At 46.0% G+C, this 22,068-nt stretch overlaps 1 protein-coding gene across 12 annotated transcripts in view; it reads left to right on the top strand.

Annotated features, from left to right (window-relative positions):
- Positions 1-22,068, top strand: part of UNKL (unk like zinc finger) — a 151,389-nt gene that overhangs the window by 49,811 nt on the left and 79,510 nt on the right. For 9 of the 12 annotated variants that reach the window (XM_037911559.2, XM_043524113.1, XM_027826126.3 and 6 more), the window contains 2 exons: positions 6,781-6,865; positions 17,853-18,007. The exons of 1 other annotated variant lie outside the window; for it this stretch is intronic. In XM_037911559.2, the coding sequence (XP_037767487.1) occupies positions 6,781-6,865; positions 17,853-18,007 (240 nt within the window). The remainder of the gene's footprint in view (positions 1-6,780; positions 6,866-17,852; positions 18,008-22,068) is intronic. 2 more of the 12 variants (XM_037911561.1, XM_027826129.2) reach the window with 1 other exon arrangement.

The following is a 22,068-nucleotide window of genomic DNA, read 5'->3' as shown; positions in this document are numbered from 1 at the left end:
TCATAAGAAGAGCAGAGGCTACATACGTCACCAGAGCCACCAACCTTCGCCCTCTATCCAGTCGGGCGCTACCCACAACAGACAGAATGACAAGCAGGCATTTTGAGGGTGTGCCTGAAGCTGACCTACCAGACTGTACCCCAGAGCCATCCTCCTTATGTTTCTCCAACCGCCTCTCTTTTTTCCTCCTTGCATGGACCGTGATAATGTCAGACTGCTAGGTCCTCAACACAGTGGCCGTGGGCTATACCCTCCTTTCTATCCCCTCTCCAACCTCCCCTTCCCTGTCCCTCTTCAGGGACCCTTCTCACGAAAGTCTTGTTGCACAGAAGGTGAAGCGCCTGCTACAGCTGAGAGTGGTGGAAGACGTTCCTCACGAATACAGGAACAAGAGGTTCTGTTCCTGGTACTTTCTAATCCCAAAGGCCAAGGGCAGTCTAAGACCCATCCTGGACCTGCGAGATCTCAACAAATACCTAAAGAAGTTGAAGTTACACATGGTCTTCCTGGCCTCCATCATCCCCTCCCTGGATCCGGGAGGCTGGTATGCCGCCCTCTACTTGAAGGACGCAGATAGGTTTTTTTTTTTTTTTTTTTTTTAAAGCATATAACTTTCATATAGCGATTTTCCAAGAACACAGGCACTTCCTATGCTTCACGGTGAGATCAAACGACTACCTTTTCAGCCTACCAACAGCACTGAGGGTGTTTACCAAGTGCATGTCGGTGGTAGCAGCTTACCTCAAGCATTGGGGTATCAAAATATACCCATATCTTGATGACTGGATGGTCAAAGGTCGCTCCAGGTACCAAGTCCAAAGGGACGTCATGATGCTACAGGTCACATGCCGGTCCCTGGGCCTATTGGTGAATGACAAAAAGTCAACGTTAGTTCCAATACAAAGGTTAGAGTTCATCGGAGCAGTGCTCGACTCCACCTGCGCCAGAGCTTTTCTGCCACAGGAGAGGTTCCAGGCAATGATGGACCTCATTGCGGGGGTCTCTGCGTTCTCTCTAACCACTGCCCGGGTATGTCATCGTTTGATAGGCCACATGAAAGCGTGTACATATATCGTCCGCCATGCAAGGCTCAGAATGCAGCTCTTGCAGCAGTGGCTGGCAACATAGAATCATAGAATATGAGGGTTGGAAGGGACCTCAGGAGGTCATCGAGTCCAACCCCCGGCTCAAAGCAGGACCAATCCCCAATTAAATCATCCCAGCCAGGGCTTTGTCAAGCCTGACCTTAAAAACTTCTAAGGAAGGAGATTCTACCACCTCCCTAGGTAACACATTCCAGTGTTTCACCACCCTCTTGGTGAAAAAGTTTTTCCTAATATCCAACCTAAATCTCCCCCACTGCAACTTGAGACCATTACTCCTTGTCCTGTCCTCTTCTACCACTGAGAATAGTCTAGAACCATCCTCTCTGGAACCACCTCTCAGGTAGTTGAAAGCAGCTATCAAATCCCCCCTCATTCTTCTCTTCTGCAGACTAAACAATCCCAGTTCCCTCAGCCTCTCCTCATAAGTCATGTGTTCCAGACCCCTAATCATTTTTGTTGCCCTTTGCTGGACTCTCTCCAATTTATCCACATCCTTCTTGTAGTGTGGGGCCCAAAACTGGACACAGTACTCCAGATGAGGCCTCACCAATGTCGAATAGAGGGGAACGATCACGTCCCTCGATCTGCTCGCTATGCCCCTGTTATACATCCCAAAATGCCGTTAGCCTTCTTGGCAACAAGGGCACACTGTTGACTCATAGCCAGCTTCTCATCCACTGTAACCCCAAGGTCCTTTTCTGCAGAACTGCTGCCGAGCCGTTCGGTCCCTAGTCTGTAGCGATGCATTAGGTTCTTCCATCCTAAGTGCAGGACCCTGCACTTATCCTTATTGAACGTCATCAGATTTCTTTTGGCCCAATCCTCCAATTTGTCTAGGGCCCTCTGTATCCTATCCCTGCCCTCCAGCGTATCTACCACTCCTCCTAGTTTAGTATCATCCGCAAATTTGCTGAGGGTGCAATCCACACCATCTTCCAGATCATTTATGAAGATATTGAACAAAACCGGCCCCAGGACCGACCCCTGGGGCACTCCACTTGACACCGGCTGCCAACTAGACATGGAGCCATTGATCACTACCCGTTGAGCCCGACAATCTAGCCAACTTTCTACCCACCTTATAGTGCATTCATCCAGCCCATACTTCTTTAACTTGCTGACAAGAATACTGTGGGAGACCGTGTCAAAAGCTTTGCTAAAGTCAAGAAACAATACGTCCACTGCCTTCCCTTCATCCACAGAACCAGTAATCTCATCATAGAAGGCGATTAGATTAGTCAGGCATGACCTTCCCTTGGTGAATCCATGCTGACTGTTCCTGATCACTTTCCTCTCATGTAAGTGCTTCAGGATTGATTCTTTGAGGACCTGCTCCATGATTTTTCCGGGGACTGAGGTGAGGCTGACTGGCCTGTAGTTCCCAGGATCCTCCTTCTTCCCTTTTTTAAAGATGGGCACTACATTAGCCTTTTTCCAGTCATCCGGGACTTCCCCCGTTCGCCACGAGTTTTCAAAGATAATGGCCAATGGCTCTGCAATCACAGCCGCCAATTCCTTTAGCACTCTCGGATGCAACTCGTCCGGCCCCATGGACTTGTGCACGTCCAGCTTTTCTAAATAGTCCCTAACCACCTCTTTCTCCACTGAGGGCTGGCCGTCTACTCCCCATGCTGTGATGCCCAGCACAGCAGTCTGGGAGCTGACCTTGTTCGTGAAGACAGAGGCAAAAAAAGCATTGAGTACATTAGCTTTTTCCACATCCTCTGTCACTAGGTTGCCTCCCTCATTCAGTAAGGGGCCCACACTTTCCTTGGCTTTCTTCTTGTTGCCAACATACCTGAAGAAACCCTTCTTGTTACTCTTGACATCTCTTGCTAGCTGCAGCTCCAGGTGCGATTTGGCCCTCCTGATTTCATTTCTACATGCCCGAGCAATATTTTTATACTCATCCCTGGTCATATGTCCAACCTTCCACTTCTTGTAAGCTTCTTTTTTATGTTTAAGATCCGCTAGGATTTCACCGTTAAGCCAAGCTGGTCGCCTGCCATATTTACTATTCTTTCGACTCATCGGGATGGTTTGTCCCTGTAACCTCAACAGGGATTCCTTGAAATACAGCCAGCTCTCCTGGACTCCTTTCCCCTTCATGTTAGTCCCCCAGGGGATCCTACCCATCCGTTCCCTGAGGGAGTCGAAGTCTGCTTTCCTGAAGTCCAGGGTCCGTATCCTGCTGCTTACCTTTCTTCCCTGCATCAGGATCCTGAACTCAACCAACTCATGGTCACTGCCCCCCAGATTCCCATCCATTTTTGCTTCCCCCACTAATTCTTCCTGGTTTGTGAGCAGCAGGTCAAGAAAAGCTCCCCCCCTAGTTGGCTCCTCTAGCACTTGCACCAGGAAATTGTCCCCCACGCTTTCCAAAAACTTCCTGGATTGTCTATGCACCGCTGTATTGCTCTCCCAGCAGATATCAGGAAAATTAAAGTCACCCATGAGAACCAGGGCGTGCGATCTAGTAGCTTCTGCGAGTTGCCGGAAGAAAGCCTCATCCACCTCATCCCCCTGGTCCGGTGGTCTGTAGCAGACTCCCACCACTACATCACTCTTGTTGCTCACACTTCTAAACTTAATCCATAGACACTCAGGTTTTTCTGCAGTTTCGTACCGGAGCTCTGAGCATTCATACTGCTCCCTTACATACAGTGCTACTCCCCCACCTTTTCTGCCCTGCCTGTCCTTCCTGAACAGTTTATAACCATCCATGACAGTACTCCAGTCATGTGAGTTATCCCACCAAGTCTCTGTTATTCCAATCACGTCATAATTCCTTGACATCACCAGGACCTCCAGTTCTCCCTGCTTGTTTCCAAGGCTTTGTGCATTTGTATATAAGCACTTGAGATAACCTGCTGATCGCCCCTCATTCTCAGTCTATTCCCAGTCCAGAGATCACCTCAGCAGTTCCTTTTTCTCTCACCATGAGTAGTCACTCCATCCAGAGGTAGCCCGATTGCTCTTCCAGAGGTGGGGAACTCTCTGAGTGGACTTGTTCGCCACCAGACAGAACAGGAAATGTCATCAGTTCTGTTTCCTGCAGGGCCTGGGCAAGGGCTCCCTCTCAGATGGCTTTCTCCTTCCATGGTCAGGGGGCCTCATGTACTCGTTCCCGCTGATCCCGCACATCAGCAGAGTCCTGTCAAAGATCAAGAGAGACACGGCCCAAGTCGTCATGATCACCCCGGAGTGGCCGCGCCAACATTGGTTTGGCACACTGATGGACTTGGTGGCGACTGCTCCCTGGCCCCTTTCCGACCGACTGGATCTGATTTCGCAAGATCCATGGTGCCTCCTACACCCCAACCTCGCCTTCCTCCACCTCACAGCGTGGATGCTGCATGGTTGAACTCGGAGGAGCAGGCCTGCTCTAACGAGGCCCAGCAAGTCCTCCTGGAAAGCAGGAAGCCTTCCACTAGAGCAATTTACCTGGCCAAGTGGATGAGGTTCTCCCACTGGGTGTCTGAGTGTAGCATCTCTCCGTCGCACTCCTCCTTACAATCTATCTTAGATTACCTGCTTCATCTTAAGAACCAGGGGCTGGCCCTCTCTTCCATCAGGGTGCATCTTGCGGCCATCTTCGCTTTTCACCCACCAATCCAGGGTCAGACGATGTTCTCGCACGACATGTCGCTCAGATTCCTGAGGGGCCTTGGAGAGACTCTTCCCGCCGGTCCTGGCCTCTGTCCCACAGTGGGACCTTATCTTGGTTCCTTCTAGGCTCACGGGCCCGTCCTTTGAGCCTATGGCCTCCTGCTCCCTTTCCCACCGGTCATGGAAGGTCGCTTTCCTTGCGGCGGTAACATCGGCAAGATGAGTGTTGGAGATTAAAGCCCTGACATAGAAACCGCCGTATATAGTGTTCTACAAAGACAAAGTTCTACTGTGACTCCATCTGGCCTTTCTGCCGAAAGTGGTGTCTTCCTTCCACGTCAACCAGGACATCTTCCTCCTGGTGTTTTGTCCGAAGCTGCACACCACTAGTGAGGAAAGGAGGCTACACGCCCTGGATGTCAGACGTGCTCTGGCATTTTACCTGGAGCATACCAAGCCCTTCCGCAGGTCGACCCAGCTCTTCATCACGACAGCGGACAGGATGAAGGGCCTTCTGGTGTCCTCGAAGAGGATTTCCAACTGGATCACCTCCTGCATCCGGACCTGTTACAAGCTAGCACAGGTCCCACTGCTGCTGATTGTGAGGGCCCATTTGACCGAAGTTCAGGCATCCTCAGCAGCCTTTCTGGGGCACATTCCCATCCAGGACATTTGCAGAGTCGCAACGTGGTCTTCGGTTCACGGTGCATTATACCATCACTCAGCAGGCCAGAGATGACTCTGAGTTCGGCAGAGCTGTGTTGCAGTCTACATGTCTATGAACTCCTACCTGCCTCTGTTGGTACTGCTTGGGAGTCATCTAATATGGAATGGTCATGAGCAAGCACTTGAAGAAGAAAAGACAGTTACTTGTTCTGTAACTGGTGTTCTTCGAGATGTGTTGCTCATGTCCATTCCATAACCCGCTCTCCTTCCCCACTGTTGGAGTTTCTGGCAAGAAGGAACTGAGGGTGGGGGGAGCCAGCGGCACCCCTTATACCACAGCATGTGCACGCCACTCCAGAGGGTGCCAGAGCCAGTCCCCTACGGATACCACTAAATTTTCAGTTTTCACAGTGGGAAGAGGTAAATAGTGAAGTCCTGGAAGGATCTGTACTGGGACGAATGCTGTTCAACATATTCATACGTGATTTGGAAAACGGGGTAAACAGTGAGGTGACAAAGTTTGCAAGTGGTACAAAATTACTCAAGATAGTTAAGTCCAAAGCAGACTGGGAAGAATTGCAAAGGCTCTCACAGAACTGCCAGACACAGTGGCAGAGGACATTCAGTGTTGATAAATGTAAAGTAATGCATGTTGGAAAACATAATCCCAATGATACATGCATACAAAATGAGTTGTTACTACTCTGGAAAGAGATCTTGGAGTCATTGTGGATAGTTCTCTGAAAATGTCTGCTCAGTGTGCAGCAGCAGTCAAAAAAAGTTTAGTGTTAGGAACCATTGGGAAAGGGATGGATTTATAAAACAGAAAATATCATAATGCCCCTATATAAATCAATCATACACCCACACTTTGAATACTGTGTGCAGTGTTTCCCCATCTCCAAAAAGATTATTAGAATTGGAAGGAGTACAGAGAAAGGAAGTAAAAGTGATTAAGGATATGGAACAGCTTCCATACAAACGGAGGTTAAAAAACCTGGGACTGGTCAGCTTAGAAAAGAGATGACTAAAGGGATCATAGAATTTCCCAAAAATAATTCCTAGAGCTTCTCTTTTAGAAAAACATCCAATCTTGATTTAAGAATCGTCAGTGATGGAAAATCCACCATGACTTTTGGTTATTTACCCTCACTGTTAAAAAAATTATGCATTGTTTCCTGTCTGATTTTTGTCTAGCTTAAACTTCCAGCCATTGGATTGTTACACCTTTCTTTGCTAGAACTAAGAGCCAACTATTAAATATTTGTTCCCCAGATAGGTACTTATACATTGTAATCATGTCACCCCTTAAATTTCTCTTTGTTAAACTGAATAGATTGAGCTCTTATGCTATTAGCACCCAGATAATTTTAAAGTTATTCACTTTCTATTTTTTTAGATTTACAAATCTACAAAGTGCAATGACATCCGCCAAACAGGTTACTGCCCGCGGGGTCCATTTTGTGCATTTGCACATGTTGAAAGTGAGTATGAGAACGGTTCTTTTGTAACAATGTTAATAAAATTCCCACGATCATGCAGTAGAGAATGTTTGTTTTTATTTCACTTAAAAAAAAAAGAAAGAAAGAAAGAAAAAGAAATGTTTTATCCTGTTCTGTTACCTTGCATCTATGATTTCATCACTACTTTGCATCAAACTCCTCATGGCAACAGTGGAAGTGGAAAATGCATTACTTGTGAAATGGACTGTACCTGTTGTTTATTTGGGCCCCAGCAAACACTTATGTAGATATTCTACTTTAAGCATGTAAATAGCCCCATCAATTTCAATGGGACTACTAACATGTTTAAAGGTATTAGAGCGATAAGGTGAATGAGGTAATATCTTTTATTGGACAAGCTTCTTACCTCACTCACCTGTCTCTCTAATACCTTGGAACCGACATGACTATAACAACACATGTTTAAAGGTGAGTATGTGTATAAGTATTTGCAGGACCTGGTGCTTTAGTAACCTGCAGAGAGGTGTCACGGACAAGTGACGCTTCCCTTACCCTCTCCCATCCTCAGCACTTCCAGGCTGTTGTAGCCAAGAAGCAGGAAATAGGCACATCTTTTTAGAGTTCTCCTACTTTCTGTTTTCACTTATATGAAAAAGATTAATACATTGAAGAGGTGTGATACTTTAGCAGTCATAAAGTTCCTAGAAATGCTGTAGCCCTACATTCCAATTGATAAGTAAATTTACTAAGTATTTCCTCTGTGAACAAAACAGCAGAAACCTATTTTTCAGGGTCAAATGCTGTTGATGGGAACTGCATATGTTTCAGGGAAGGAGGAAACAAAGCACAGTGCACCAGAGACAGAAATTGAGACTTTATATTGACTTCAGTAAGAACAGGATCAGGCCTAATCCCCTACCTCCACTTGCACTATCCAATGATGCAGAAAGGGTGGTGATTTTTGTTACTCCTGAGGGAATTCTGCACCAAAAAATTAAATTCTGGGCCAAAAAAATAAAAATTCCATGCACTATATTTTAAAATTCTGCAAAGTCTGCATATTTTATTTGTCAATAAATAAATGTGGAGGCCCCAAGCATAGCAGTGGGGAGCACTAGCTGCATGGAGGTGAGAAATCACCCTGCAGTCCCTTACCCGCATGGGACATGAACTCAGCTATGAAGCTGCTCCTGACCCTGACACAGTGCAAGGGCTGGGGCTGCCCCACAAACACCACGGGGCCCTGCCCCTCCATGCCAGGCGCACCAAGATAGCAGGTGAGAAGGGCAGTGTCTTGCATGCAAGCCCAGCCATGGCCCCCGATCCAGGTGTGGGATCGGCTAAGCCTGCTTGCCCAACTGTGGGGGGGATATAGGTACTTGCTGAGAGAGTTCAGGGTGTGGCAGTCTGGGTGTGAGGTGCTCAGTGAGGGGTCCAGCTGCGGGGGGATCTGGATGCACAGGGGCTGGTGGGGGCGGGGTGGGAGGTTCCGGGTTTAGGGGGAAATGGACTCTGCAGGGGGTCCAGGTGAAGGTGGTTGGGTCTCAGGAAGGGGTGTCTAGGGTGGGGGGGATGGGGTTTAGCAAGGGGATCTGGGTGTGGAGGACTCAGTGGGGGATCTGGGTACTGGGGGAGTGGGGTTGGGGGTCTGGGTGCAGCTGGTTGGGGCTTGGTGGGGTGGGGGTCCGGGTGCGGGAGGTTAATTGAGTGATCCAGGTGCTGGGGGGTCTGGTGCAGGGGGCTCCTGATGCAGGGGGTGAGGCTTGGTGGTGTAGAGGTTCAGGTACGGGGGGCTCGTTGGGGGTGGTCTGGGTATGGGTGGGTCCGGATGTACAGGGATTGGGTGGATGCGGGAGCAGCTCCCCATACAGTGACCCCTCCCACCACAGCTGAGGAACGATGATGGCAGGAAGTGGGCAGGGAGTGCAGAGCTTCCTGCAGCCGCGGGAGGTTTCTGGGAGTTGGTCTGACCCAGCCATGGCCATTCCTTACAAGGGAAGAGGAAGTCATCTCCCTCCCTGGCCACAGCACAGTTGAGATTAGCAGCTGAGCCCAGTGCAGGGTAGGAGCCACAGAATTACTTTTCTGCCGGGTGCCCCAAACAATGCGCCTGCGCAGCTGGGGAGGGACGTGTGACCACTTTTGTGGCTTACCTTTGCTTCCTCGTCAGAGAGTCATTTTTCTGCGGGGAAGCAAAGAAATATGCAAGGGACATGAATTCTCCATGCACACAGTGATGCAGAATTCCCCCAGGAGTAGTGTGGAGCATGTGTGGTTCAGGCTCTTCATAAAAGAAAAAAGACAGTGAGAAAATAGTGGTAACATAGGGAGGGGTATTCAGAACTAGGTCAGGACTTTACTTCCTTTCCTCCCATATCATCAAAATATTTGCAGCTGGGAGCCAGGTCAGGATTTACTGGGAGTAAAAAGAATGCAAAAGTTGGATTTACATCAAGCAGTGATAGGAGATTCAAGTGGCCCATTCTTTCTATATAGGTTCTTATGTAGCTCTTACCACTGTGGTTTCTCTGTCTCTCTCTGCCAGTAGCAACAGCCCTTAGCTCAGTCCTGCAGTCCTGACCTTCCACCTCTCTTGCTCAAGTATGATCAGTAGAAAAGAACCCTTCCATATTTCCAGTGGGAGGAAGAGAGAGAGGCTCCATAGCCAGGAACCCTATCTCATAAGAAAGGTGACAGGGAGAATCTTATCCCATGACTCCTGTTTCTTTGGCCCCTAAGATCCTGTATGCATCTCCCCCTATCTTCAGTGAGATCCTAGTTTCTCAGACCAGGCAATCCCCTTTGCCCCAATGTGCAGGGGAGGCACAAAGTCTCTTATGCCCACTGCCCTTCCCCATGGCTGTAAGGGAGAGAGATTCCTCTCATCTTTGGAGGTTCTTCAGAAGCAGCTGACTTTCTCTTCTCTTCATTTTTTGTGGAAGCTGGCAGTCCCTTTCACTATCCACTGGAACTGGGCTTCCACTGGTGTCATTGCTGCTACTCTGCTCCCTTTTAGGTCTCACCTATCAGTCTTCTCCCACTGGTTGGGGCAGCCCACAACTCTTTCAACTGGCACAGTCCCCAAAGAGTCTTCTCTGTTAACAGGGGAGGATTGAAACCCTGTCCCAAAGGGTGAAGAGCAGTGGGGAATTGCCAGCTGCCTTTGAAAAACTTAGCAGGGGAATGAGCCAGTCAGCTACTCCTAAAAACATTGGAAGGGAAGCCTTGGGCTTCTGTAGGACTCTTCAGTGCTGTTGGTGCTCTGATTGTCAGTGTGTCAAAAACACGCACTTCCATTTGACTTCCTAGAAGATTGCACCCCTTCATGTTGGACCCAGACCTGGCCATAGCAACCCACGCGTTCATGATCTTCAGTCTAATGTATCAGAGGGGTAGCCGTGTTAGTCTGGATCTGTAAAAGCAGCAGAGAGTCCTGTGGCACCTTATAGACTAACAGATGTATCGGATCCGACGAAGTGGGTATTCACCCACGAAAGCTTATACTTCAATACATCTGTTAGTATATAGGGTGCCACAGGACTCTTTGCCGGTTTTACAGAGTCTAATGCTGATTGTAGGAATGAAGCCATACCTGAAAAAGCTCTGTTTGATTTTAAAAAAAAACACACAAAAACCAGCCAATTTGATTAGCAGCAGGTTGTCATGAGTGCATTACCCTGATACTGCACTCTGCACTGGCTGTCTGGTGAAGAGAGAGCCCCTTTCAAAGGCTGTGTCCTAATATTCAAAGCCCTCTGTGGGATTGGCCCAAATTCTCTGAGAGATCGTCTTTTCCTTAGCAATCATCTCATATAGTAGCTATGTCCCAGTGGAACAATGAAATCGTTGACCAACTAGGGGAGGCTGATGAATGCAAATGTCAGAACTTTTGCAGGAACTGGACCTAGACTATAGTACTCACTCCTTCAAGGAATTAGAATGCTACACAGTATTCCAAATGTAATACCAAACTCATTTCTGTGACTTTTCCTCAATAAGTACATAAAACATGAGCAAAAATGCCAATAAACTAATCACGCCAGTTCCCTTATAGGCTAGGAAGGAAGGGAGCGAGACTGTTTCTATTTTTAAAAACTTGGGAGGCGCTCCAATCCTACTTTGATGGGGACTGTATAAGTATGTAAATAAATATGTTCATTTATGGGATTTGGGATTGATGTGCAGCTGTGTATATGGGGAGCGAAGCTAACTGAACAAGGAGGGCTGGAGCAGTGACCTAGAAGGGAGCGTGAGGGTGGCAGTAACCAGAACTGCACTTCTGATGCAGGGTGTGAGGGGCTGCTGGGCAGTATTTTTCCTCTAGACTTTTCTCTAGCAGTGACTGTAACTGCCTCATAAAGCAATCCAGAATGAGGACACAACCCCAAGGGAGAGTGGAAGTAAATAACATTAGATAAGTCAGCATCTTCTGTCTTCACATCCATTTTTTGCATATTCAGTCAGGCAGAGGATGAGCAGGGGGGCTACCTGTGTTCCTTCTGCAGAGTGACGGCACTTAGTCTGGAGTCTGTCTGCACAATGATAGTTATTACTCATCTCCCCTGTGTCTCCTTTGTTTTTTAATTGTCCCCTACTCCTGCACTTGAGACATAAGACAAAGGAAATATGTTGGATACAGCATTTGGACACAGAGTACAAAGGCAGAATCATGCAGTAATTAAAACATAGCTCATCAGGTACAGAAATTACACCATGAGAAACAATCCTCAAATATGCTACCTCCCCTGAAGAGAGGTAATGGTGCTGAATTTACATGTCCCACTGTTCCATCTGTCATTATCATGGCATGTACTCTTCTGCATGATGCCATAACTGTTAGTTGTCCTTGGCAGAAGGAAGGTTTGTGCAGGACACAGTTTATTATGGCCCTTCAGAAATACAGTTGTGAACAGAGATGAAAAATAAGAGACATTTTGAATAGAAAATTTTGGCTAAATCTGTGGAATTTCTTCAGGGGATGATCAGATTTTTTTTTTTTCTAGCCCTGTTTCTTTTTTTAATACCCCGTGTTCATGAATCAAGGGGTAAGGAATGTCAGTCAGCTTATTCAACTAAATATCTGTTGCTAATGCATTATTTGTGTAGAAAACCCACACAAACCTAAATGTCCAAATTTTTAATAAATACCATTTTAAAGAGTACTTTTATTTATATATTCCAAAGGGCAGTAAGTAATGAATATCTAAATTAACCAAATCTGAAATGTTCAATAGAATACTGATGTTGTCTTCAGAACACCAGGAAGTGATGTGTGGGTCCAGTTACTTTGAATTAATTTTTCTGGCATAAAAATCGAAATTAAATAGTTAGAATGACCACTTAAATGTCAATATTTTCTTAGTTTACTATATCCACTTAAGATAAGCAGTGGAAATTCCAGATTCTTCTTCAAGTAGTGTCCCTGTGGATGCTCCATTGTGGGTATGTGTGTTCCTGCACCTTTGATTGAAGATCTTTGGTAGCAGTGTCCATTTGGCCTGGACATGCTTTCTGTGTCTTTCATGCTCTGCCTCATGGTTAATTAATGCTGCACAGGTGAACTGCCTTCTCAATCTCCCCTGGCTAGAGACAGAGCGATTAGCAGTCCATTCGCTCATACTTTAGATCTTTAGAATTGTTTTTCAGATACTCTTAGTGTTTTCGTCAGTTTTTTCTTCTTAGTGTTATAGGGTTTCCATTAGTTTCTTTCCTGTTTTAAAGAAAAAGAAATGTTTTTATTTTATCTCTGTCCTTCCCCAGGGATTGCCCCCAGTAGAGGGCATGCCCAGCTTCCCCGGGTTTAAGAAGTGCCTCTCCTTCAGGGAGGCCATACCGGTTACAGACAGACATTCCCATTGCGTTTAGTGCCTCGGAGAGGCCCATATTCCATAAAAGTGTACTTTTTGCCAGCAGCTAAAAGCCAGATCCCGAAAAATCCAGGAATTAAAGTTAAAGCTACTCCTTATGGAGGGAGCTCTTCAACCTGTGCCTGACCCTGGCCCCGAATCTCCTTGACAGCATGAACCATCACTAGAGCATTTTACTTCCAAAGAGGGGGAGCTGAGAAAGAAGTCTTCAGATTCCCCTCGCAAGATCTCCCAAAAGAGAGCTGTAAGGCCTCATACTGAATCCCAAACCAGCCAGATGAGATCCCCAGCACGTTCAGTTACTTTGGCTCTGACGGCTAAAAGCATGGTACGCACAACTCGCATGGGTCTTCCGATGCATACACAGCTAGTAAGCTATGGGCACAGGCTCAAAAACAGTGGCACCGCCTGTCAGAGACAAATTTACATATACTGTGTCTACGAAGACATCATCAGTGCAGAAACTCTCGGTACCAATAACTTCAAAACAACCCTCATCGGACCACCTGTCTTGAGCAAGATTGCTGGATTCCTCGGTACTGATGAGTCAACACCAACACGCCCTGGCAGTACCGATTATGGCACCACAGGAGTTTCGATTTTCCAGGGACCTCATGGTATCTGAGACCCCAGAGTCCATTCTACTCAGTACCAGGGGTTCGGTACTGAGTGCATCTTGAAGCCCAGAATCACCACCAGCACTGAGGCGTTCAGCTTCACTAATATCTAGCAGAGTCTCAGATAGTGACCAGGAGGATATCCTCTCTCGGCATTTGCCATGGACCTTCTCTCTACCAACCAGGGCCTTCTCAGCTACATCCTCACTCTTTGTTTCAGCCCCCATGATATGACCAACAGTGGATTCCGCCACCCATGCCCTTTCTACCATCCCAGTGGCAATACTAGGATCCATGGGCAGCCTACAGGCACCATGCTTCCCAGGCATTTAGTGTCACCCACCGGGAGTCTGAGATGCTCTCCTCCAACCTCTGTCTCCAGAACCTCATAAGGAAACTGAGGAGCAGGAAATCAGACTCGCAGATGAGGCCACACCGCAAACCAATATCTCCTCTTCTTTCCCAGATGAGGTGGCAATGTCCCCTCCACTGTCCATAGCAGACGATTTCAAACTCTTTCTGGATCTTACAAAGAGGTTGGGGGAGACACTGCAGATCCCTCTCGAGGAGGTGAAGGACACCAACCGTAAGTTGTTGGACAAACTGCATATGCCCTCCTCTCAAAGATCACCCTCCCAATTAATGAAGTGTGCTTGGATCTGGCTAACGTCATATGGCAAACACCAGCCTCAGTCACACCAACATGCAAACTGGCCAACAAATATACTATGTCCCTTCCAAGGATACAGCATTCCTTTTTTCACACCCTCCACCTAATTCCGTCATTGTGGATGTGGTGAATTCTCATGACCGCCAACATCACGTGAAATCCACCCCCTTATGATAGAGACTGGAAAAGACTTGACTTATTTGGAAGGAAGGTGTACTCCTCAGTGACCTTGTAATTTAGAATTGCAAACTACCAGGCCTTAATGGCAAAATGTGACCACATCAATTACGCCAAAAGACCACCTGCCAGAAGCACAATGAGAACAGTTTAGGCCATCATACATGGGGGCAGTTAGTGGTCAGAACAGCACTCCAGACTGCACTAGATGCCACGGATACAGCAGCCCACTTGGTATCAACAGTGGTAGTGATGTCATGGGAGTTGTGGCTACACCTTTCAGGGCTGCCAAAAGAGGTACAGACGATGGCCGAGGACCTCCCTTTCAAAGGCTCCAAATTATTTGCAGATAAGACTGATGCATCACTCCATGCTCTCAAGGACTCCAGGGCCACACTTCGGTCATTGGGGATCTATACACCAAGTCAGAAAAAGAAATTTAGTCCTCAGTCCTCCCACAAATCATGTCTGCCTCAGTACCTATCACAGCACTGCTATGAGCCACAGCGAAAGAAGTCTCAGTTTCAGAGGTGAAAACCATCAGTCCCTCAACCTCCCACCTCAAAACCCTAGTTTTGACGCCTTGGTTGAGGCCCTGAGAGACCACTCCCTACAACATCAGCTGCAACTCACGAACCGTTTGCATCCCTTTGAATGCCGCCTGTCTCTGTTCCTCCAAAATTGGGTCTTGGAGATTATCTCCAATGATACTCTATCCATTTCACCTCCCTCCCTCCCTCCCTGTCCCTCGTCAGGGACCCTTCTCATTAGAGACTGTTAAGACAGGAAATAGATCACCTGCTATGCCTGGGAGCCATAGAACCTATTCTGGCTCATCTCGGATGCAAAAGCTTTTATTCATGATATTTCCTGATCTCCTCCCCTTCCCCCCCCCCCTCTCCCCCCCCCCCCCCCCCCCAAAAAAAAAAAAAAAAAAGGTTGGAGACTCATAGTGGATCTCAGAGCACTGAACAAATACGTGCAGGCACAAAAATTGAAGACTGTCAGAATAGCAGCGATTATTCCATCTCTGGAACAGGAAGATTCGTTCTTGGTCTTGACCTCCAGTCAGAAATACTTGTGCTCCCTTTCTTCCACTCATGAGAAATGCACTCACAAAAATCATGACAGACAACATAGTGTGCATGTACTACATAAATCATCAAGGGGGTGATTTAGCACTTCCCTTGGCATGGAAGTGCTAAAGCTATGGAATTGGCAGATTCGGCACAATGTTTTAATTTCTGGCGCCTACCTACTGGGCATGCAGCATACCACAGCAGTGTCAGTTGCAAGTTGTCACATGACCGCGAGCGGGAAATGAACTCAACGGTACTCCGCAGCATAGTCTAACAATGGGGAACCCCAACAATAGACTTGTTCGCTATTTATTTGAACAGGAAATGCCCCTGCTATTGCTCCAGAGATGGTCTCGGAAAACACTCATTAGGGGACGTTCTCCTTCTCCTAGCAGAAAAAGGCGTCCTATACGTCTTTCCCCATTTCGTCTGCTCCTGAAAGTCCTGATAAAAATAAAAAGAGAAAAAGCAAATGTTATACTGATTGGTCACACCTGGCTGAGACAGATGTGGTACCCATACCTGTCTCAGCTTGTGACATGTCCACCAGTCCCTCTTCAACCCACTCCTTATCTCCTCTCACAGGACAAAGGGCAAACTCTCCATCCCAACCTACGGAAACTCTATCTTAAGGCATGGCTCCTTCATGGTTCCAGTACATAGAGAGCTGCTGCTCTAAAGAGGTGCAGGAAGTGTTACTACACAGTAGAAAATGGTCTACCCAATGCACTTACCTGCAAAAGTGGACAAAGTTTCAGGTTTGGTGTAATTCCAAACAAATCACCCCAGTATTTTCCATACTCACTGTAGTGTTGAACTACATACTAGTTCTAGAGAGGACAGGACTATCTCTCAGTATGCTCAAAGTACACCTGGTGACCATGACAGCTTTCCATCAAGTGATAGAGGGATACTTGGTTTTTGCACACCCAAAAACTACAAAGAGATTCCTCAAGAACATAGTGAACCTCTTTCGCCAACCCAGATACCCCACTCCAATGTGGGACCTAAATCTAGTTTTAAAGGGCCTAATTAGGCCGTCCTTTAAACTTTCTTGTTTACATACCTGTCAATGAAGACAGCATACTCTTAGTGGCCATTACTTCAGCAAGGAGAATAGAAGAGACAGAGGCATTAATGGTACCCCCCGCACCCTCTTCACAGCATTCTTTAAAGACAAGGTCACTCATAGGCCACATTCAAAGTTCATTCCCCAGGTGGACTCATCTTTTCATGTAAATCAACTCGTTCACCTCCCCACCTTTTACCCAAAGCCTCAATGTGACAACAGGGAGGCTGTACTATATATGCTAGATATAAGGAGGGTCTTGGCCTTTTATTTGGACAGGACAAAGGCCTTTAGGAAATGTCCTAAGCACTTCCTATCCATTGTGGAAAGGTCAAAAAACACAATGATATCAGTGACCCTCCAAATGGGTCTGTATTAATCGTTGCTATCATGCTCACAGTGTGTTACCTCCATCTGGGATCTGTACACATTCCATGAGATTGGTTTTCACCTCTGTTGCTTTACTCAAGAATGTTCCTATCTTGGAAATCTGCAGACGGCAGAGGCTTGGCTGTCTGCTTATACATTTGCAGAACACTATGCGATTACTGGAGGCTCTGCTTCTGATGCTATCTTCGGCTCCACGGTATCATCCATAAGAGACTTGACTCCAAAGTCCCACTTTCCCATCAAGGATACTGCTCGAGAGTCACCTACAGTGGAGCACCCATAGGGACACTACTCGAAGAAGAAGAGGAAGTTACTCACCTTGTGCAATAACGATGGTTCTTTGAGATGTGTATCCCTATGGGTGCTCCACAACCCACCCTCCTCCCCTCTACTTTGGAGTTCTCAATAAGGGCTGTATGGTAGAGAAGGTGGTTTGCCCCGGAGGGTGGTTTTCCCATGCAGCGCTAATTAACCTTGAGACAGAGCACAAGGGAGGGAGAGCGTATGTGCGGGCCAAATGGACACTGTTACCAAAGATGTCCAATGAAAGGTGCAGGGACGCATGAACACCTAGCGTGGAGCACCCATATGGGGACACATGTCGAAGAACTATCATTACTGCACAAGGTGAGTAACCATCTACTTTTGATGGGATTCTATAGATCACTCTACAGCCAGGTAGAGTGAAAAAAGCAGTAATTCAGTGTACAGTGTTGTGTTTATCTTAGCAACCCGGAGTTCTACAAATGTTGTCTTTTAAACACTATAATATCTTAGATTCTTGAAAATACAGCAACATCTGTAATAAGACTGTATATTCTTGGGATGCAGATCTTTTTTTGTTTCTGTGGATTTTTGTTGAACCGTTTAATGAGGAAAAGCCTTCTGAGTTACAAACATATATTTGGTACTAAGTTTGTTACTGGCCACAAATATATAAATATTACATTACACCATTTTCAAATTGACTTTGCTTTGTTTATATTATTATGCTTTCAGAAACAAAGTTTTTATTTGTGTAGTTAAATGTTTCCATATCAGAGGTGGTGTTGTTGTGTTTGGTTTTGGGTATGTAATTGTTGAATTCACACAGCTAAATACAAAATCTGTGTGTAATTTGTTGGGGATTCCTTCAACAGAGGACACCATGAATGTAGTCATACTGCAAACTGGTTGTCAATCAAAGCCAGGCCCTCATCTGTTTTCAGCAGACAGCGTAGGAATTGCAAATGAATGGAGCAGCAGTCTTAACTCCACAAACAGCATTACAAATAACAATGGGCAGTCTGGAAATGTAAGTGTAAATACTTCTGAAAAAGTTACTGCTAATGATCACTGTGCCAATATATAATTGTTTGTTTTATTTATCAAACATCTCTTTTTACTATATGTATATTACAACAAAAAAGAAGCACCTTACTTAGACATTAAAAAGTCAATAAAAATCAGCCCTCATGTGGCAATAAAGGTTTTTAAATGGTTCTGAATACCTAGTGTAATGTCTGGTCTCTACCTGAGTACCCGATTTAATTTTGTATTACCTCTGTTTTTTCTCCCTCTTTCTTTCTTTGTCGATGCAGTGAGGTGACTGTAGGTACTCAGGTACTACAGTGAGAAGTGTCATATAAATACCTAAATAGAATTCCTTTAACCAGGGAACCCCAACATTTGTTATGTAAACACAGGACACCATAAGGTTGGTTTCCCTTTAGGAAAGTTTTCATTAAAGGAAGCTCCTGTCTGGCTACAGCTCTCCTTTTTATTGTTTTCTGTTAACAGGAAAATCAGATAAGAATTTGAATATACAACTATGCACTTGACATTTTACTTTAAAGCTATCTTCAGGCTGTTCCTGGAGCCATTGTATATTTGGTAGTTAAGAGGCTCTCCAGTATCAGAGTAATGAGTATGATGTAAATTATCCTATTCTGTCAAATTGAGTTGAGGGGAAAAGGAGATGGAATTGATTATAGAGTCTTTTTTCTCTACCATTTAGCCATACTTGGAAATGGATCAAGTTGGTATGCAACAGTTATTTTGAGGTAGTTCTTGTGGTTAGATGTTCAGCTGCATGTGTGTGTGTTCTCCCTGTGTGCTGTCCCAGCTCTGCTCAGACAGCTGGTGCAGCAGACCTCGAGCGAACCATCCAATGACTACACTATCCGTTAAGGTATGAAGGCACCTAGCTAGGTTTATTGTCGACGAAGCAAGGTACTGGTATCCCACAGACTCTACTGGACCACTAATACATGTATATCCATAACAATGAACGCAGCTCAGTTAGTGGCAGGACTTTCCATTTCCCTCTCGGCTGGCCAAAAACACTCCCTCTGAGATACATCTTTATACACCAATACAAACAAGTTACGTATTGCCCCTGACGTATCAGGATGCCACCTTCTGACGTATTTGGGTGCCACCCTTGCACCTATAGGTTCAATCGTAACATCTCTATCCATCATGCTGTCATCCTGACCTTATCTTTAGGATGTGTCAGTGTGTTCCTGTTATCTTTGGGGAATGTGCTGGTATTGAGGTGTTTTGATACCACCCTTCTGGAATGTGCTTGCGTGAGTGCTCAGTGCCCAACACCTCTTAGGAAAGTGTTTTTGCAATATCAGCCCTGTGCTTGCCAAATTCTGTGAGCAGGGCCTGCCTCTTGCTCACAACCTGACTGCTTCATATCAGCAAAGTTTTGACCACTACTTTAGTTCAGGAGTCTGATACAAAGGCTTAGGTCTCAGGCTGTCTTCCTACTACAGCTCTGAAGATCAGGACCCCTGGTCTAGCCCTTCCTACCTCTTCATTTACTTGATTTTTCTTGTTTCATGAGCAACAAAGACCCTTCTGTAGCTCATGAGTATATGTGTATTTATTGGTAGAACTTTCACTAACAGGTTTCCAACACTAGTAGCTTTTTGTTTATAAGATTAAAGCAGAAATCAAATATAGGTTACATGTTTTAAAATAAAGGTTAAAAGGAAATGGCTAATAAATGTGTTTAAAAACCCAGAGGTCTTTATTGATGCAGGTTCTGCAGCTTCACACGGTTGCCCTTTAGCCAACCATAAAGATATATCTGTGTAGCTGTCTACACTGTGCCTTAGCTCTCCAGTATGAAATCTACTCCTACAGCTCCCTCCAAAAAGCTCTTCAGGGGACTTGTCAGGGGCATACCTGTTCCACAGTAGGAACCACTCCTTTTTCTGCACAGGGACTTGAGTTCCATTGGACTCCTTGGCTCAATTCTGTTTGCTCCTGAGGCTTTCAGCCGTGACCTATAAGAGGCACCTCCTCCCTCAGAAACTCTTCAATCTGCTCCCACTTCCAGGTGACTCTGTAAGAGTACCAGGGAGAGTCTAATGGCTATCTTGTCCACAGGAACTCTCCTGCTGTTCAAGGACTAAGTTTCATCAGTTCTCTCCACCCTCCCATGTTCTTATACTCAATCATTTGCTGCAGTTAATCTAGATTAATTATTAGTTGCCACAGTTTGTTACCTTTGCCATTGCCTTGATTAATTACTTAGCTGCTGTTATCTCCTCCATGCTTCCAGGATCCACCTTCTGAGACTTAAACTTCTGCCTTCTTATCTGCTCTTCCCCTGCACCCTGGTCTCTTCTTTTCCTTTTCCCACTTCTTCTTGAGCTCTGTTGTGTTTTCTCTTTTACACTTCTCTCTTCCACCATCTTAATCTAATCCCAGTCTATTATAATTTAGATATTTATTGGGCAACTCCTCCCTCCCTGCTTCTCCCTATCCCAACTACACCTTTTCCTTCTTGCCTCTGGCAGTATCTCTCTCAACTGCAGCCTGCTGTCACCCATTTCCTCTTTGTAGTCATCTTGATTAGCCACTGATGCCCCTTCTTACTGGCTCCAGTTTAGTTGCTGTTCCCTCTTATCATTGCTCCCTTCTTTTCCGCTATCACTAAAATTCTTGTGGTGGTTTTTGTTAGAAATGAAACCTCGTCCTTCCTTCTGCTGCTGCCTTTACGCCCCACTGAATTCTCTCTTTCTCTCCCCCAGAGCTACTTTCATAGCATCTTCTCCTCTCTTTCTTTCACCCTGCAAAAAGGCATCATCAGCAAAGGCATTCTGCCTTCAGATGTTTGTCACTTCAAAATGCTTCCAGAGAGGAAGGATGGTCCAATAATTAGGGCACTTGCTTTGGACTTGGGAGGCCTGAGTTCATTTCCCTACTCTGTCCCACACATCTTGTGTGGCCTTGGGCAAGTCACTTAGCCTCTCTTTGCCTCAGTTCCACATCTGTAAATGAGGGTAAAAGTATTTCCTACTTGTATAGATGTGTTTTGAGGATAAATGCATTAAAGATTGTGAAGTAGGCATGCTATGGTGATGGAGGAGGCCATATAATCACTTTACATGGATTCCTCCCTCACTTACCCATAGTACATCCTTACTCATGCATCTGAGTCTTTGCTCCCCTTTTTGTCCGTTTGGCTATCTTCTGTTATTCCATGGCCTTATCCTTCCTCCCCATTTCAGTGGGTGACTCTCTTCCTTTCTCTCATTTCAGTCCTCACCCCCTTTTCTGGGGAGTTTAGCTTCCACATTAATGTCCCTTGCTGATTATTCTAACTCTCAACTGATTATTGTAGCCACCTCGAGGTCTTCCCTTAAACTCATATTGGGTCCTTTACCTCCATTTTCTGACTTCAGCTTTGAACCAGCTTATCTTACCCACCTTTGTCACTTTCTTAACTTAATCTTCATCAAGCACGGCTTTCCCCCTAACCTCTTAATTTCTGCATACCGGCTTTCTAACCACTCTCTTCCATTTTAACATAATTAATTACTCTCCTCTGACTGCATCACACAAGCCTTACATAACCTCTAGTCCATGAACAACTCAGATTCCTCTTCAGCTTTCAACATGATCCTTCATTTCATCATTTTTTGTCATTTCTTTCCTTGGTGCCATCCTCTTCTCTACACTCAACCCTTTTCTTCACTGTCACATCATTTGTGTTGTTCCACCATCCCCATATTTGACTATCTTGTCACATCCATTTCTTCCATTCCTGCTTCTGTGCTGCTAAGGGTGTGTCTACCCAGGTATAAAAGCCTGCGGCTGGCCCGTGTCCCCTTGCTTGGGCTTTGGCTCTGGGGCTGAAAAATCACTGTGGAGACCCTCAGGCTGGAGTCCAAGCCCGGGGACCCTTCACTCTCTCACAGTCCCAGAGCTTGGGCTCCAGTCCGAGCCGAAATGTCTACACAGCAAATTTTTTCAGCCCCAGGGTCTGAGCCCCGTGAGCCTGAGTCAGCTGGCCTGGGCCAGCCGCAGGTTTTTATCCCCTTGTAGACAAACCCTGAGTGCCTTAAAAGAAAGTCT

Source organism: Chelonia mydas, chromosome 10 (assembly GCF_015237465.2).
Source record: "Chelonia mydas isolate rCheMyd1 chromosome 10, rCheMyd1.pri.v2, whole genome shotgun sequence".
Taxonomy (NCBI): Eukaryota; Metazoa; Chordata; order Testudines; family Cheloniidae; genus Chelonia; species Chelonia mydas.
This window is presented reverse-complemented; position numbering and strand designations above follow the sequence as displayed.